Source organism: Quercus lobata, chromosome 8 (assembly GCF_001633185.2).
Source record: "Quercus lobata isolate SW786 chromosome 8, ValleyOak3.0 Primary Assembly, whole genome shotgun sequence".
Taxonomy (NCBI): Eukaryota; Viridiplantae; Streptophyta; class Magnoliopsida; order Fagales; family Fagaceae; genus Quercus; species Quercus lobata.
In genome coordinates this window covers 45,965,157-45,980,105 of record NC_044911.1, presented here as the reverse complement: position 1 = coordinate 45,980,105, position 14,949 = coordinate 45,965,157, and the positions used below count along the sequence as shown (strand labels likewise).

Sequence of the window (14,949 nt, the reverse complement as noted above, 5' to 3'; positions counted from 1 at the left end):
ATGATTGGATTTGTTTTTTAGAATTTAAAGAAGAAAGAGAAAAGATGATAAAGATGGAAAGACATGTAAAATGAAATAACAGCTTGTTATTAAGAGTATAAAGTTAGTGAAAACGTGGGAGTAGAAATGTTTAAAAGAACAATGAAAAAAAGAAATCAACTTATACATAACTTTTTTAAAAGAAATAACCGTTTGTTAGTAAATTGGTTTTTTAAATATATTTAAAATTTTAAAAATCCAAAATTAGTAACTTTTCATGTGTAACCCTATTATTTAAACTTTCTAAACATGAAAATTTGACTGTATTTTGAGCATCAAAAAGTAAGAGTCTAAATAGGAGAAGTCCTTAAATAGTAGTATAGATATAGACTAGCCTAATTCGGGCAATCCTGATTTTAAGAGCTTTGTTTTTTTGGGGTTTAGTATTATAATTTTCCATTCATATAAACTTACTAAAATTAACTATCTAAATTTTCAAAAAATAATAATTATTTAAATTCTTTTTTTTGCTAATCAATAATTATTTAAATTCTTGTTACGTATGCAAATCACAACATCATAATTAACTTGCACACTACCATAGAATATCTAGAGAATCATCTCACAGCAATCAAATGAGGTTTTTTTTTTTAGTTTAGTGTTATAGTTTTCCATTTATCTTAATTTACTAAAACTAACAATCTAAATTCTCAAAAAAGAATTATTTGAATTCTTGTTATGTCTGCAAATCAAGACATCATAACTTGCACACTATCATAGAATATATATATAAAGTATTATCTCACAGCAATCATGTGGTTGTATCTAAAATATATATTGTCAAAAGCTACAATGAGAAATTTGTGAAGTTTTCACTTGTAATTGACAATAGCAAATATAGCAAATCAGATGGGATAACAAAATAAAAGCAATCAAATCTTGGAGATAGTCCGACAATGGCCCATTAACCAAACAAAGCCACCGTTCCAGTTTTATTTTCAAAAGAAAGCGTAAAAATAGACCTTTGATCGGTAGGAGTGTTTTTATTTTTAATTATCTCATTAGATAATGACATTAATGCTTTGAGTAACGTAGGAAGAATGGAAGATTGGCTTCTTGTGTGTATGAGGATAGAGATTGGACAACATTGCGTGATGATAACAAGAAATTTAAAATTGTGAATTAGTGGAAGAGTAAACATTTAGATTTTAATTTGTAAACTGATGAAAGAGTGTTTGATAGGACATTTTTTAGGGGAGTTAAGAGACGCATTTTTAATGCTCTGTTCTAAATTTTTTTTACTTATTACACGTTAGATGCCGAGGTATTTTAGATCGGCTAAATGTCCATCCCAAACAAAAATAGTCCCTTAAATAGCACTAGTATAGATATAGATTAATAATGACCAAATCGTTATAACTTAGTACCATACAATAAAAAGATTCCCTTGACCTTGGCTAAAAGTGGAATATAAATCCAACCAAATATACGCAACATTATCCACAAGTTGAAACATTTCACGATCGGTTTTTCCCTTTCCTCAATTGGGAAGAGTATATGCACAACTACTAATTTCATTAATCCAAAAAAAAAAAAAAACTAAATTTTTTTAATCCAAAAAAATCTAATTTGTCCAGTAGTAGGCTATTAGCCGACATAAAAAGAGGAAAAATAAAATAACTCCAAACATCCCAATACGACGCCGTCTCCTCTAGATATTTTTTGGTCATCTGTGTGATCAATTTTTCATTTTCAATCAGCCCCACGAAAAGTTAGAGCGAGAGAGAGAGAGAGAGAGAGAGAAAACAGAGACTGTTATTTGCTGCTTGTGGTTTTATTATCTGTGTATTTATCGAGGTTTTGAATTGGAACCCATCAAACCCAGAACCATAAAGAACCAAACTTGTCTGAATATTCTGAGTCAAAGGAAAGAGTTGATGATGGCGAATCTATATGTAAAGGCGGCGCCACCGGTGGATCTGAATAGGAACACAGAGTGGTTCACATACCCAGGTGTTTGGACCACTTACATCCTTATCCTCTTCTTCGCTTGGCTCCTTGTCCTTTCAATCTTTGGCTGCTCTCCTGGCATGGCCTGGACCATTGTTAATCTCGCCCACTTCGCTGTACGTTCATATACTCTCTCTTTCTCTGTTTCTGTTTCTGGGTTTTGATTAAAAATTATTACTTTACATGTGGGTTTGGTGTTAAAGTTCCTGATCGTGTTTGTGCTGTGTGGTTTTGGTGGTTTTTGAGTAAAAGAAAGAATACCCATGTTGTGAATTGTTTTTATTTGGGCATGTATTTTGTTTGTTTGTGATTTTGATGATTTTGCATTAGTTATCTTCTTGATTGCTGAGTAGGGGTTTTAGGGTTTAAGATGGTTGGTTATTTGTATGTTGTGATTGAAGAGAGAAGACCCAAGTTTTAAATTTTTTCTTGTTTGAAATTGAATGTAGAATTTGCTTTATTATTGGCTGTGGAGAAGTGGGTGTTTGTTGGATTTTGGATTTTAAGGATGGGTAGAAAATGAGAGTAGTCTTTTCAAGTTATCTGAGATTTTTTATAAGTCAATTGGAGGGGATAGTATGCATTAAACTGCTTAATCTTATGTGTCACTCATTTTGCTATTGGAGAAATGTGAATATGTCCCTAACTGAGTCAGGCAGTTGTATTAGACTCAGTTAAATGTTTAAATTTTTGCAAGGTGTTGTCACTCGACTCAATATGAGTTTATTTTTTCTTTTATGCTAAATTGTTCAATGTTTTGGACTGGAAATTTAAATTGGCCCAATTTAGTTCACAGGCATTTTGTATCGATTAAAGAGAGGCAATTATGGAAATGTGGGGGGAGTGTCAAATAAGAGACTTTTGTTTTCATGATTTAGCTTTGGTAAATTCTTTTTTTTTTTTTGGATAAGTAATAAGTTTATTGATATCAAAAAAGGAACACCCTAGTACACAGGGAGTGTACAAGGGGTCACCTCTCTAGTCTTGTATCCACTTATCCAAAAAAAAAAAAAAAAACTCTAGTCTTGTATTTATTCTTCACTATAAGCCAAGCATCTTATACCTTGTCTTAGCGAACATCTTTCCTGTTCCCTAGTTGGCCTCTTATTAGGAATTTTTTTTTTTTTGTTCTTTGCAATGCCTTGGGAGGTAACTGGAGAGGTGTGAATAGACCAATACATATTGATAACTTGACCAAGTTAAACCTGTATACTTTGAGGTCTTTGAAATGTTTCTGCCGTTTACCTATCAAAATAAACGTTTCTCTCTTTTATAAGTGCTTGACTGATGGATATGGTGAAATGAACGACTGGATTTTGATATACAATAGCAGAATGTAGCTACTTATATATGTTGTTTTATACCGGCTTAATTTTTTTTTTCTTTAGTGGTTCAATGGCATTTTTGTTGTAAGGATGATCGGTCCCCACCCCAACCCAAAAAGAACCACTTTTTGCTCTACCCAATCGCCCCTTCAAATGGTGGAGGGTGAGGTCACGGGTTCAATTTTTAATGGGTATGTGAATTGAATTTTTATTAATTTAAATTCACTTGAGACAAAGCCTAGTGGCCAACCTAAGAACCTTTATTTAGGTAAACATTTGAAAGGCTTAAGTTATTGGTTTATTCTTCTGCTTTGTGAGTTTATGCCTTTCACTGTGAGGTTAAGTTGCTTCACTTCCCTGTATTGCATGAATTTATTATGTTCCTGTTCCCTCCAGGTCACTTATCACTTTTTCCACTGGAAAAAAGGAACTCCGTTTGCTGACGATCAGGGGATCTACAACGCACTGACATGGTGGGAGCAAATAGATAATGGAAAGCAGCTCACACGCAACAGAAAGTTCTTAACTGTTGTTCCTGTTGTGCTGTAAGTTTACTTCTATGGTATTACACAATATGTTCAAATTTGTAAATTCAGTTTATATTTCACTCAACCTTTTCTCGAGGGTGTTTTTGTCATATAATTTGCATCAGCCTGCTTGTGAACTATTAATTTTTTAAATTGGTACGTAATATGTGCATGCTGAGGTGTTAATTTTATAATCTTATGAAGATCTTGTTGTTGTCAAGTCTGTTGACGTCAGCTTGTTTGCTGTTAAATTTGGTTCTTCATCAGGAAAGTCTTAGTTCTCTCTCTCTCTCTCTCTCTCTCTCTCTCCGCACGTGTGTGTGGAGGGTGACGTCCATGACACCTCCTCCCTTTGTAAGAGCAATGTGGAGGGTGAGGTTGTGGGTTCAAGACATACTAATATGTGTGTAACTCTTTTTTTTTTGAGAAGAAGAAGAAGAATATGTGTGTAACTTTCTAATATAAAAAATGTCTTAGACCAGCTACTCATTATTATTTCTGTGTCCTGCGCATGCTTTATAGAATCGATTCTTTAACACCACTGGTTTTTTATTGACCATCCATCTGTCTTCAATATTCTTAAGTAATCCCATGTCTACATTGTACTCTGTACAGACTACACAGAAGAGATAATTAGAAGAACAATTTATCATTTATAAATTAAAATTTATAATTTCCTCGAAAGTTCAGGAGTTTTAGCTATATTTATCTAATTGTACAATGACCTTCTTGTTTGAGTATTTTTATCTTTTTGCCTGTTTACCATTGCCTTAAGCACCAAAACATTTTTATGCTAGTATTTATTATTGTTGATGCAGGACAGAAGCCGTAATGGGCTCTGATACCAATTCTGATGTAAACTCTTTACGATCTTTTATGAGATCTTGAAGAATTCTTGAATAGAGTTTGATGTTCAGGGTTTAGGTAGGGTTAAGTAATAATAATAAAAAAAATATACATATATTTGGATCTTGAATGAATTGAAGGTTGTTTGGTGTCAAAACAGTTAATAGAACAAGAAACAAAAAAAGAGAAACCATAGGCAATCACACCTAGGAAAGAGAAGGCAACCATGTCCTCAAAGTTTAAAATAACCTGCTGGAATTTTACTGAATTCAGTCTCTTTGTTTCTATCTTTTATTGAATACATAAAACCTCTTTTATACGCTATTGCCAATACTACTTCTACTGGACTCCTAAATATTCTTTTCCTAGAAAGACTAGTACTTTTAATAATAAATAAAAAGTAATTAAGATTTAAGATCTTCTAAACCAAATAGAAAAATGACTCAAAACATAAAATAAGACTCATGGGTGGAGTGAAAACCCAATGCATCAGAGAATGAACAAGTTTCCAATACCAACGGCAGCTCCCTACAAGCCCACTACAGCATATTCCTGAAAATCTGGAAATTGCCAAACTGCTCATGTTTTAGTAAAACTTGATTAAAAGCTGAATCAAAAACTTTCTAACCCAAAACAATTAATACTTACTCAACAATAACTAAAGTAGCCTATGTATAGAAACATTGGCCCCATTTAATCATATCTTGTCATGCAATAGTGTCCTGTAATAGAGTCTGGAGTACACAAGTTGCAAGATGCTCATTGAAAACCTCACTGACATCAGTTTCACAAACGAAATGTCCATTAAGATAAGTGGAACCTTACATAACTTCCAATGTTCTGAAATATTTTTCCTAGTTTGCATCAAGGCAAGAAAAAATGAAAAACAAAATGTGCTTGTTGGAGTTTAGATTGCCATGGAGTCCAAAAATTGTTCTTGCTGATAGTAGGACTCCGTGTTTTGTTTAAGGTTGTTTAATTATAGATGCCAATGAGTTCTAGCTCAATTGGCACCTCCTCTCCTTGTAAGGGCAAGATGGAGGGTGAGTTTGTAAGTTCAAGACTCACATATAATTACCAATAAAAAAAAAAGGCTGTTTAACTAGGATACAGATACCTTGTGGCATGTTTTTATCTAGCATTGTGCTTTAATCTGCAATTTTTACTTGTCTTTGGTTTTGGAGGCCCACACAGTTGAAACACATGCATGGTTTGGACATACTCATGCTAATTACTTGGATCTTGTTACTGAAACCTGCACTAGATTCACTTTGATATTCTTTTCTGTGTTGAGACAGGTACTTGATAGCCTCACACACGACTGACTACCAGCATCCTATGCTCTTCCTAAATACTCTTGCGGCGATTGTGCTGGTTATTGCCAAGTTCCCTAATATGCACAAGGTCCGGATCTTTGGAATCAATGCAGATAAGTGAGTAGGGTATGCGTCAGGAAGGTGTTGCTTAAGAGCCTCGTATCCTTCGCTTGTTCTGGTAAAAAGTCATTGTATAGTAATCAGAACTGTGAGGATTTTCAGATATATATAATGTTTTGTGCAAACTGTTTTTCAAGCTTCTGGGTGATTGAAAGAAAAAATATTTGTATGGAGTTTTCTTTGTACAGTAGAGAAATTTTATGTATCTGGATTATCATGGTGCTGTTATCAGCTTATCACATATTTTGACATTGCAATTATATTCATTCTAAAACTTAAAAAGTGAAAAGTTATACTAGATTAGCATATATGGTAAGAAATTTGACAGTTTGTTTGTGATAACAAAGTGTTTCTCATTAAAGTTGTACCTTTTTATGTCTGAATTGGTGTACCATTTAAATTACTGATGCTTTCATTTTTCAATTCTCTGTGCATGGTACACAAGGCCTTTTTAAATTGCACCACGGCTCTCCAAGGAAATGTCTTGAGTTGACACCCAATTAATCAGCTAAGCAATGAAAGAATATACTATAGAGGTACCATGTAGGCATGCCAAAATACTCCGGTGAGAGTATCTCTCACGGAATTCCATTTAGACTTTGTAAAAAACTTTAGCTAGATCAGGAATTTAGATAAAGCCATCATAAAATCAGGAATCAAGTACCCCAGCACCGGAGTCCTAAAAGCAACAATTCATCTGGACATACTGTGTGTCATTTCCATTTCACATACTCTATAATGTAATAAACTTAATCCATACTGAGTTCATAGACCTGCCTCTAAAGCTTGAACAGAGTCCCAAGGGATGCTAATATGGAGTTGATCATGAACTGGTTGTATTTAGCCTTTTCTTTCCTTCTTTTTTGTAGTGGGAATTGCAATTATTGTGCCGAACAGGATAATGATTTAATGTTCTCATTCAGAACTTTCATCCTTTCTTTTTTATGGGGAAAAAAAATAGTAATTTCATTGATCAATTTGTGAAGCATCAAACATTGATTTGTTGCTCCAAGAAACATGGGGCCTGTTCCATCCGGACACAAACTAGTGTTTAGCAAATCTAGCTAACCTATGTCCAGCTTTGTTTCCAGACTTCGCCACACATGAGCTATTTGTTTTCTTTTGAAAAACTTTTAATGTCTCCTCTTGCCTCTTCAATTATATGTCATATTTTGAACATGTCTGGCTATATATGCTGGTTTAGTTGATATCAAGTCGCCCTCCATTTACACATATTGAACACCAACGTTCTTTGCGAAAGACACTGTCCGAGCCATAGTTGTTATAGGTCTGTGTTCCAACACTTCCCGTGCCAATCACAGAATGCGTACGTGGCTGTTGTTGGGGTTATGTTCTGAACTCAGCACAATCCTGTTTTCCAAAGTGTCCTTCACTTTGCTGCATTCCTATAAATATAATGCGTAAATGGTTGTTTTTGCCTCAATCTTGCATATTTCGCTTGTCGACTCTTCTATTATCTTTCTTCTAGCAAGGCTTTCTTTCTTAGGTAAAATATCTTTTGCATACTCACCATGCAAAGAGCTTGATCTTATTTGGCATTAATTCCACATCACCTTCCAGAATCGGTGCAATCCTTTTCTATTGGAGCTTTCAACTCTCTAAAGCCCTTGTGTGCTTTCAATGGAAATGTGAAGGTGCTTCATTTTTACCATGAATGTTTCGGTTTTGCATCCATAAGGAACACTTGCGAAAATATCTTGCTTTTAATTAAAACTAGTCACAGACCCACGCGATGCGTGAGAATATACAACTATTTTATAATGTAGTATAATGTATGGTTTATTCTCTAAAACGTACTGGAGATATTATTTCTAAAATTATTTTTCATCTCTCTGTCTCTACAAATATATCATTCTATTATTTAGAGTTTTTTTAAAAAAAAAAAAAAACTCAGGTGCATTTGATTGATATTATTCCATTTTTTCTTTTGAGATAAAATATAGAAATACTATTCTTTGATCTATATTATTCAAACTTTTGTAGAGTTTGTTATAGTTTTTTTTCTACAACTAAAATTTTTAAGTTCCAAAATTAATTATTTGAATTTATCATTCTCTTAAGAAGATTATCATGATAATTAAACCTCATCACAAATTTACAATTAATATTACTCAAATAGTTTATAGAGACATTCAAATACATAATCATCTCATTTCTAAAATATATAAAGATTAACTCAAACCAAAACTATAAGAGGGATATGTGTTAAATAACTCATAAAACACATCACCAATTAAAAAAAAAAATCATCAATCTAAAATAGAGTTGCAAGAAAGAATTAATAATAGAGAGAGAGAGAGAGAGAGAGAGAGAGAGAGAGAGAGAGAGAGAAATCACCCTTTTTTGAAAGAGAATGTGAGACAAATAACAAAATTATATAAAAGAAAATGAGTAGAAGAATATTAAAAAGAAAATGTATATATAGTTGTAAACACCAAGTTATCCAAGTTATGCTATGTAATATAATAACATTAAATCATTTTGTAATTTCATAGGATAACATGTAAGAAACAAAGAAAATAAAATTAAAAAGATAAAAATTAAAATATAACCAAATTATATCAACCTAAAGTAGAGTTAAACATAAAAATTCATCAATCTAAAGAATCAAACATCCACCAAAAGAAAGAATATATATATATATATATAGAGAGAGAGAGAGAGAGAGAGAAAGAGAGAGAGAGAGAGAGAGAGTATTCACCTTTTTGCGTGAGCAAAATATGGATTGAATATAAGAGAAATAACAAATTTTTATAGTAAAAAAATGAGGAGAAGAAGAGTCAAAATAAAAGGAAGATGAAGGGATGGAGAAATTATAAGGTTAAGGTATAAAGTAGTGGGGAGATAAAAATGTAAAAGTAAGTAAATGTTAGAGAATGTGTAATTGTAAAGTGGCAAATTAATAATAAGAAAAATAATTAAAAAGGAGAGAGAGAAAACATTGAAAATAGGTTAATGATGTGATGTTGATGTGGCTCAATAAGAGCGCAGTAACATTAAACACTACGTTTCAACTTTTAGATATATATAGAATATAGATGTGAAATAGGAGGGTGTGTAGGTTGTTGTAGTCTTGTTGATTAGGCTCCACCCTTGTTTTGCAACATACAGACTTCAAATCTTTAAATCTCATTCCTGCTTACAGCTTAGATTCACATAGACTTTCCCACTTCATTCAATGCATACTTCTTTCCTTATTTTTTTTTATCCCACCAGGATTTGCTTATCATTGAGTTAATCTCTAAACACAATTTCATCCGAATTCGACCTCTTCGTTTTTTTAATTTTTAATTTTTTTATATGAGAATCAATGGCAGGAGACCTAAGTATTTAATTTATTGTGTCGTCAATTGAGCATTTAAAGTGGCCTTCACATGATCCTTTAGTTCACTCATTGTATTCTTGTCAAAAAAACACATGGTTTTCTCTTTGTTTATTTTTTGGCCAGATTCTTCTTCATTAACGTGCAAAATCTCTTGATCTTCTTACATTCTTCCAATTTAGCGCGACCAAAGAATATGCTATCATCATCTGCCCAAAAAAGAGTGATTTTTAGGGTGTCTCTGCTTATTACTACTTGTAACATTTTTTCTTATTCTCTACCTTCCTCCCTCATATAGGTTGACAAACCTTCTACACATAAAAGAAAAAGACTAAGATAGGGCTCCCCTTGTCGGAGACCTCTTGATGGGGTGAGGTAAGTTACCTTTCAATTTGCTATTTAAAATGACAGATTTCGTAACAGTAGTTATGTACACTATAACTAAGGATATCTACTTTTTTAATAAATTTCATTTTTCCCATAATAAGTTCACCAAAAAAAAAAAAAAAAAAACATCTAACTTGATTGTGCAGCTTGTTCATGTCAAGTTTGAAGGACGTGTTCAATGTCATCCTCTTGTTTATTTTTCATAAAATTTAAGGTTTCAAAGACTAAAAAACAATGGTTCTTATTTTTAAAATAATGCATAAAGATGATTTCCCAATTTAGGCTAAGAAAGAAAGGAACAAAGTTAGATCTATTTAACTCTAGTATAAATGTTTTTCTTATCTCTAAAGTCATGCAACAAGTGGTTTATGTAAGTGCATAAAGTAGGGTTAAAATTGAGCAAGAATCTCTTTTTCTAGTATAATTATGATAGCAAAAAGCAGCGATTTTACTCCAACAATATCTTTTTCTCATAACCAAAATTCTCATAGTCAAAAAAATTATGCCAACTTCAAATTATTATAGGTTACTAATTTCAAGATAAATTTAAGTCAATTTTGTATCTATTTTAAAGGTCCAAATGTCTACTTTCCAATAAAATAAATGCCACTCCAAAAATCTATATCTTGTAAAAGACATGAGCAATCATCAAATCGTCACATTTGAATAAATCAAGATTTTATCGTCTTTAACACATTTATGAACCTGACAACTTAAGACTCTTAACAATTTATTGATACAAACTTAAGTCCAACATATTTTAGTATTAGGGTTTACCAATATATTTATGAAACCTAATGTGGGGTCAAAGAATTTGACAACTCCGGCCTACTTTATATTAAGCCCAAGGACCACACCGAGGAGGAAGAAATGGCTGAGGACGAACGAAGAAAGCCCAAATAGCCTAGAAACATTACCGAGGACGATCCGGTTCTCGACCATCCTAGATCCTAGAAGGGAAGAATGGCACGCCGTCAAAGGCAGCCTCCCAGAGCTCCCCAAGAAAAAGGACAAGTACAATAAGACATCCATAGGAGCATGGTGTAAGAGCAATTCAATGAGAAACTGTCACCTCCGCATTAAATGCCCACAACTAACGTTTTGGCCACATTAATGAGGAAATGACCTCTGAACAGTGCGGTCTTGGTTGCTGCACCTCATAGAAAGTTTGGGAAGGTGGCTGATGGGACAAGCACTCGAATAGTGACCTGCATGACCAACAAATGGAGAGCCAAGATCGACTAAAAGGGGATATATAATGTGAGAAATCCTCCAGGAAAAAGGGGGGAGAAAAAAGGAGAATAAGGTAGCAATTTACATGATCTTGGAAACCTTTGGAACCTAGCACTGAAGAAAGAATAAGAACACTAAGTTCCTCGGACGAAATGCACGAGGACAGAATTTCATACTTTAGTCCATGTCCTTGTTATTCAATCTATTCATAACCGTGTCTAGTTGTTGTAATCCTCACTAAAACCTAGTTCTTAAACCTATTCTCTATAAATTTATTGTATAGGGCTAGTTGGGCTTGAGTCCACTCATCTAGTAGCAGAAGTGCTCAATCCTAATCCTTACACCTAACAACTTAGATATTTTTTTTTTCCATTTGTTTATTATATAATTTAATTATTTAAAACTTTAAATACTTTTTCTACGTACAATTTTTTTGGGGTCAACTTTTATCAAATAAATGAATTCTTTAATTAGAAAAAAAAATCCAAACACACCATCAATTGAAAAGAGAGGCATTGTAACTCAATTATATTGGTAGATTATCCTAACAATGAGAACATAGAATCAAATCCACCGTCCCAAATTATTGTTAGCGAAAAGAGAGGATTTCCATAGAAAAAATTGAAACAAAGTGATAAAGGAAAAAAGATAAATATATTATTTATGGGAAGACTACATGGGAATGGATTGACCTAGTGGAGAAATAGTATTTCAAAATGGTTGCCCAAAGGGAATGTTTGGTGGTCCCTCTAAACGACCAAAACGTGGTGGGCTTTTCATGTCCAAGTCTTTTTGTATTATTTTATCGAAAGCAGGTGGCATCATTCATGGGAATGAGTTGATGTAAGCTAGGGCCTGGGGGTCCTCTAAAATTCAGTGGATGTCAATAATATTAGGTTACTTCTTTTTTTTTTTTTATGAAATTAAAATTTTTAGGTTAGCATTTGGTTGGGGCAGGTAAAGTGGGGTTTTTTTTTTTAATTTTTTTTTTATGGATTAAAACAAAAAAACCACGATATGCTTATCTTCTTCTTGTAGTTTCTTGATGGTACTCTTAACTACTACTTACTGTGTAATTATCTACTTGCATCAAATCTCTCCTAGAGTGGGTCTACTACTGTCATTCAGGTTCTCAAAGAGTCAAAGTTACGGGTCATGCCTTCTTTCTGCACTAAATTTGCTTATATTCTCTTAATTTTTACTTCCATTTTTATGTGCAAAAATGTGGATATATTTATACTAATTATGATTAACGGGAAATAGTAGATGTAAATAAAGGTAAGAAAATATTTTCCCAATTTCTAGTTTTTTTTTTTTTTTTTTATACAAGATAAAAATTTTATTCTAACCTAATCTAAGTGTATATGTATATAAAACTCTCTCCTGAAAACTTAAACCCTGACTCTTGCCCCCACACTCTACAAACACTTATATATATTTGTAAAGTGCCTATAGCACATCTAATATAGACCTTACTTGTTAACTGTTCCAAGAAGTGCACAAAAAGGGAGAGAGATATGGAAATTTAAGAGCAAGAGGGCATATCATTCAATTCGAACTATGACACTCATTTCTTCTACTTAAATTAGGAAAGTGAGCAAATATTTGTTACAAATTCTGACCAAGTACTTAGAACCAAACCCTGCAAAAATACAACACATGCCCAAATTCTGACAGAAGAATATATGAATACAGGCCACGTTGCCTGCTAGGAAGGAAAAACCAAGCCTTATATTCACTTTTTCTTCTACCCCTTTTGAACCCCACCCGAGATGAGCTTCAAAGAGCAAAAGGAAATTAAAATGAAGCAAAAGAACAATATGTATTCTATGTTAGTTTTGGATCGACCATAAAACAAGAGTAACCAACCATGTAAAAACGATAAAGAAAGAGAAGCTCTAAAGAAAAGCTTGTTGCTTCCATTGCTATTTTTTATTTACCAAGGTCCTCCTCCATTTAACATTGCACTCCAATATCCACTTGGACCCCCTTGTCCCTTATTCTGTTCAACCTGTTGGTTTGTGCTTGAAATCTGCTTCAGTTCTTCAAAAGGAAACAAAAGCTTCCCTCCATTCTCTTGAGCTCCATACCTACTTCCAAACCCATCAATAGAAAACCCATGGGTTGGTTTGAATTCATGGAAAGGGAATCCAGATGATGAGTAAAGTGTACTTGAATCAGGCATAGATGGTGGGATAAAAGTATTCAAACCCCTGGAAGCAATTCCAGTCCTTAGTAGCTCCAAAGCTGAAAGATGAGTAGAGGAAGCAGAGCCAGAGTTTTGGTGATTGTTATTGTTGTTTTCAATTTTGGGCACTTGAACATATTGGGATACATCATGATACTTCTGGAAAGCTGGGAAACCAAGATTAAGATCTTGGCCTTCATGGGCCTTTGGATTTTGAGAAGAAAATTGTGAAAGGTTTGGGGGATTAAGATCAGGAATCTTTGATGAAGTTGATGGTGTTGCTGTTGCTGTTGCTGAAGACTTCCTGTTCTTTCTTGAACCTCCTCCAACAGGAACGTTTCTAAGAGACCCACCTTCAGTCCAATACCTTCTGCAAGTCTTGCAGAAGTATCTTGGTTGAGTGAGGCTGTAGTTGTTGTAGTAACAGAACTTGGTGTTGGTTGAGTTACACCTTGGACAATTCAAGTGCTCTTGAGGCCTTGCTCTTCTCTCTAACATAGGCCTTGTGCTAGGAGCTACTCCTTCTAAGGGCTTCACTAGCCCTACTCCTTGACCCTGAGACCCCCATTAAAAGAGAGAGATATTGAGAGAGAAACAAAGCAGTAGGATACCAATAATTAAGGTGTTTCATTTACAAAAATCAAAAGGGTCATTAGACAATAAATCTATAAGTCTATTATAGATCTAAACAGCTAGACGGCACTTCAATAACAAAACAAAAGGATCAAATTGAGTACATAAAGAGTGATAACAAGTAGACAAGCGAAACAAAGTCGCTTATCTCTTGGAAAATCATATTAAAAGAGAACATAAAGGAAACAAAAAAACCTAAAGAACCAATAATAATAACAAATAATACCTTTTTCCCGTTCCCTTTTATCAGTTATCACATAAGCTAAAAAGTGAAGAAAGAAAAAGTGTGGTGCTTTCATGTTTAAATAACAGAATCAAAAGTTAATCTTATGAAAAAAAGGGACTTGCAGTGACTTTGAACATCGTCTGATAGAGAAAAGATCATTGAAATAAACCCCATAAAATTTTTTCAGAAATAATTGGAAAATGATATATGTTAGCCTTGATTAAACAATCCTAACCCTGAATAAATAGCTCACAGTCGTTGTTATATAGGAAAAGTAAAAGGCAATACAACAAATCCACCCACCTTTGGCCATTGAGCAGTACCATCCATGAATTCGGAAGTTGAAAAGGGAAAGAAAAGCAAGGGATGACTTCACAGAGAGAGAAAGAGAGAGGATTCACCTCCTTCTTCTGCAGCTGATCTTAGTGCAAGAAAGAAGGTTTCAGATTGTTTGTTTGCTGGCTTTATGTGGTGGCTTACTTTTGAATGATGAAACCTAAAAGAAAGTTGTGTTTGTTTTGACTACACCTATAAAATATCAACACATTTGTGTTGTGGGTGTGATTCTATGTGGGAATTTTTGTCTGATTTTGTTTTTAGTTGTTCAACTTTACTATTATTTTTGTTTAATATTTGTTGGTGGAATAATGAGTGTGTACTGTGGGCGATTTCTCTTTTTTGACCTGATAATGAGGATTGTCTTTATTCTTGATTTTCTCTTGGTCACTTTTGGTGTTTGTCTAAGGATCATTCACGAGTAGGGGTGGGGTTTTGTTTGGGTTATCATAAAGATCACATTTGATTGGCTAATACCCT

At 33.6% G+C, this 14,949-nt stretch overlaps 2 protein-coding genes across 3 annotated transcripts; one reads left to right on the top strand and one right to left on the bottom strand.

Annotated features, from left to right (window-relative positions):
- The first annotated feature begins 1,666 nt into the window (after positions 1 to 1,666).
- Positions 1,667 to 6,383, top strand: LOC115957437 (ORM1-like protein 3). The gene is made up of 3 exons (XM_031075675.1): positions 1,667 to 2,105; positions 3,711 to 3,859; positions 5,986 to 6,383. The coding sequence occupies exons 1-3, from the start codon at positions 1,917 to 1,919 to the stop codon at positions 6,122 to 6,124; spliced, it is 477 nt and encodes a 158-aa protein (XP_030931535.1). The 5' UTR covers positions 1,667 to 1,916; the 3' UTR covers positions 6,125 to 6,383.
- Positions 6,384 to 12,633: 6,250 nt separating this feature from the next.
- LOC115954983 (dof zinc finger protein DOF2.5-like) lies at positions 12,634 to 14,714 on the bottom strand. Of its 2 annotated transcripts, none has more exons than XM_031072996.1 (2): positions 14,437 to 14,714; positions 12,634 to 13,829 (listed from the first exon to the last, which is right to left on the bottom strand). In XM_031072996.1, exons 1-2 carry the CDS (start codon positions 14,461 to 14,463, stop codon positions 13,023 to 13,025), a joined length of 834 nt encoding a protein of 277 aa, XP_030928856.1. In that variant the 5' UTR covers positions 14,464 to 14,714; the 3' UTR covers positions 12,634 to 13,022. The 2 variants fall into 2 exon arrangements, with proteins under 2 accessions (XP_030928856.1, XP_030928857.1); XM_031072997.1 differs by lacking the exon at positions 14,437 to 14,714 and adding an exon at positions 14,134 to 14,386.
- Positions 14,715 to 14,949: the final 235 nt, after the last annotated feature.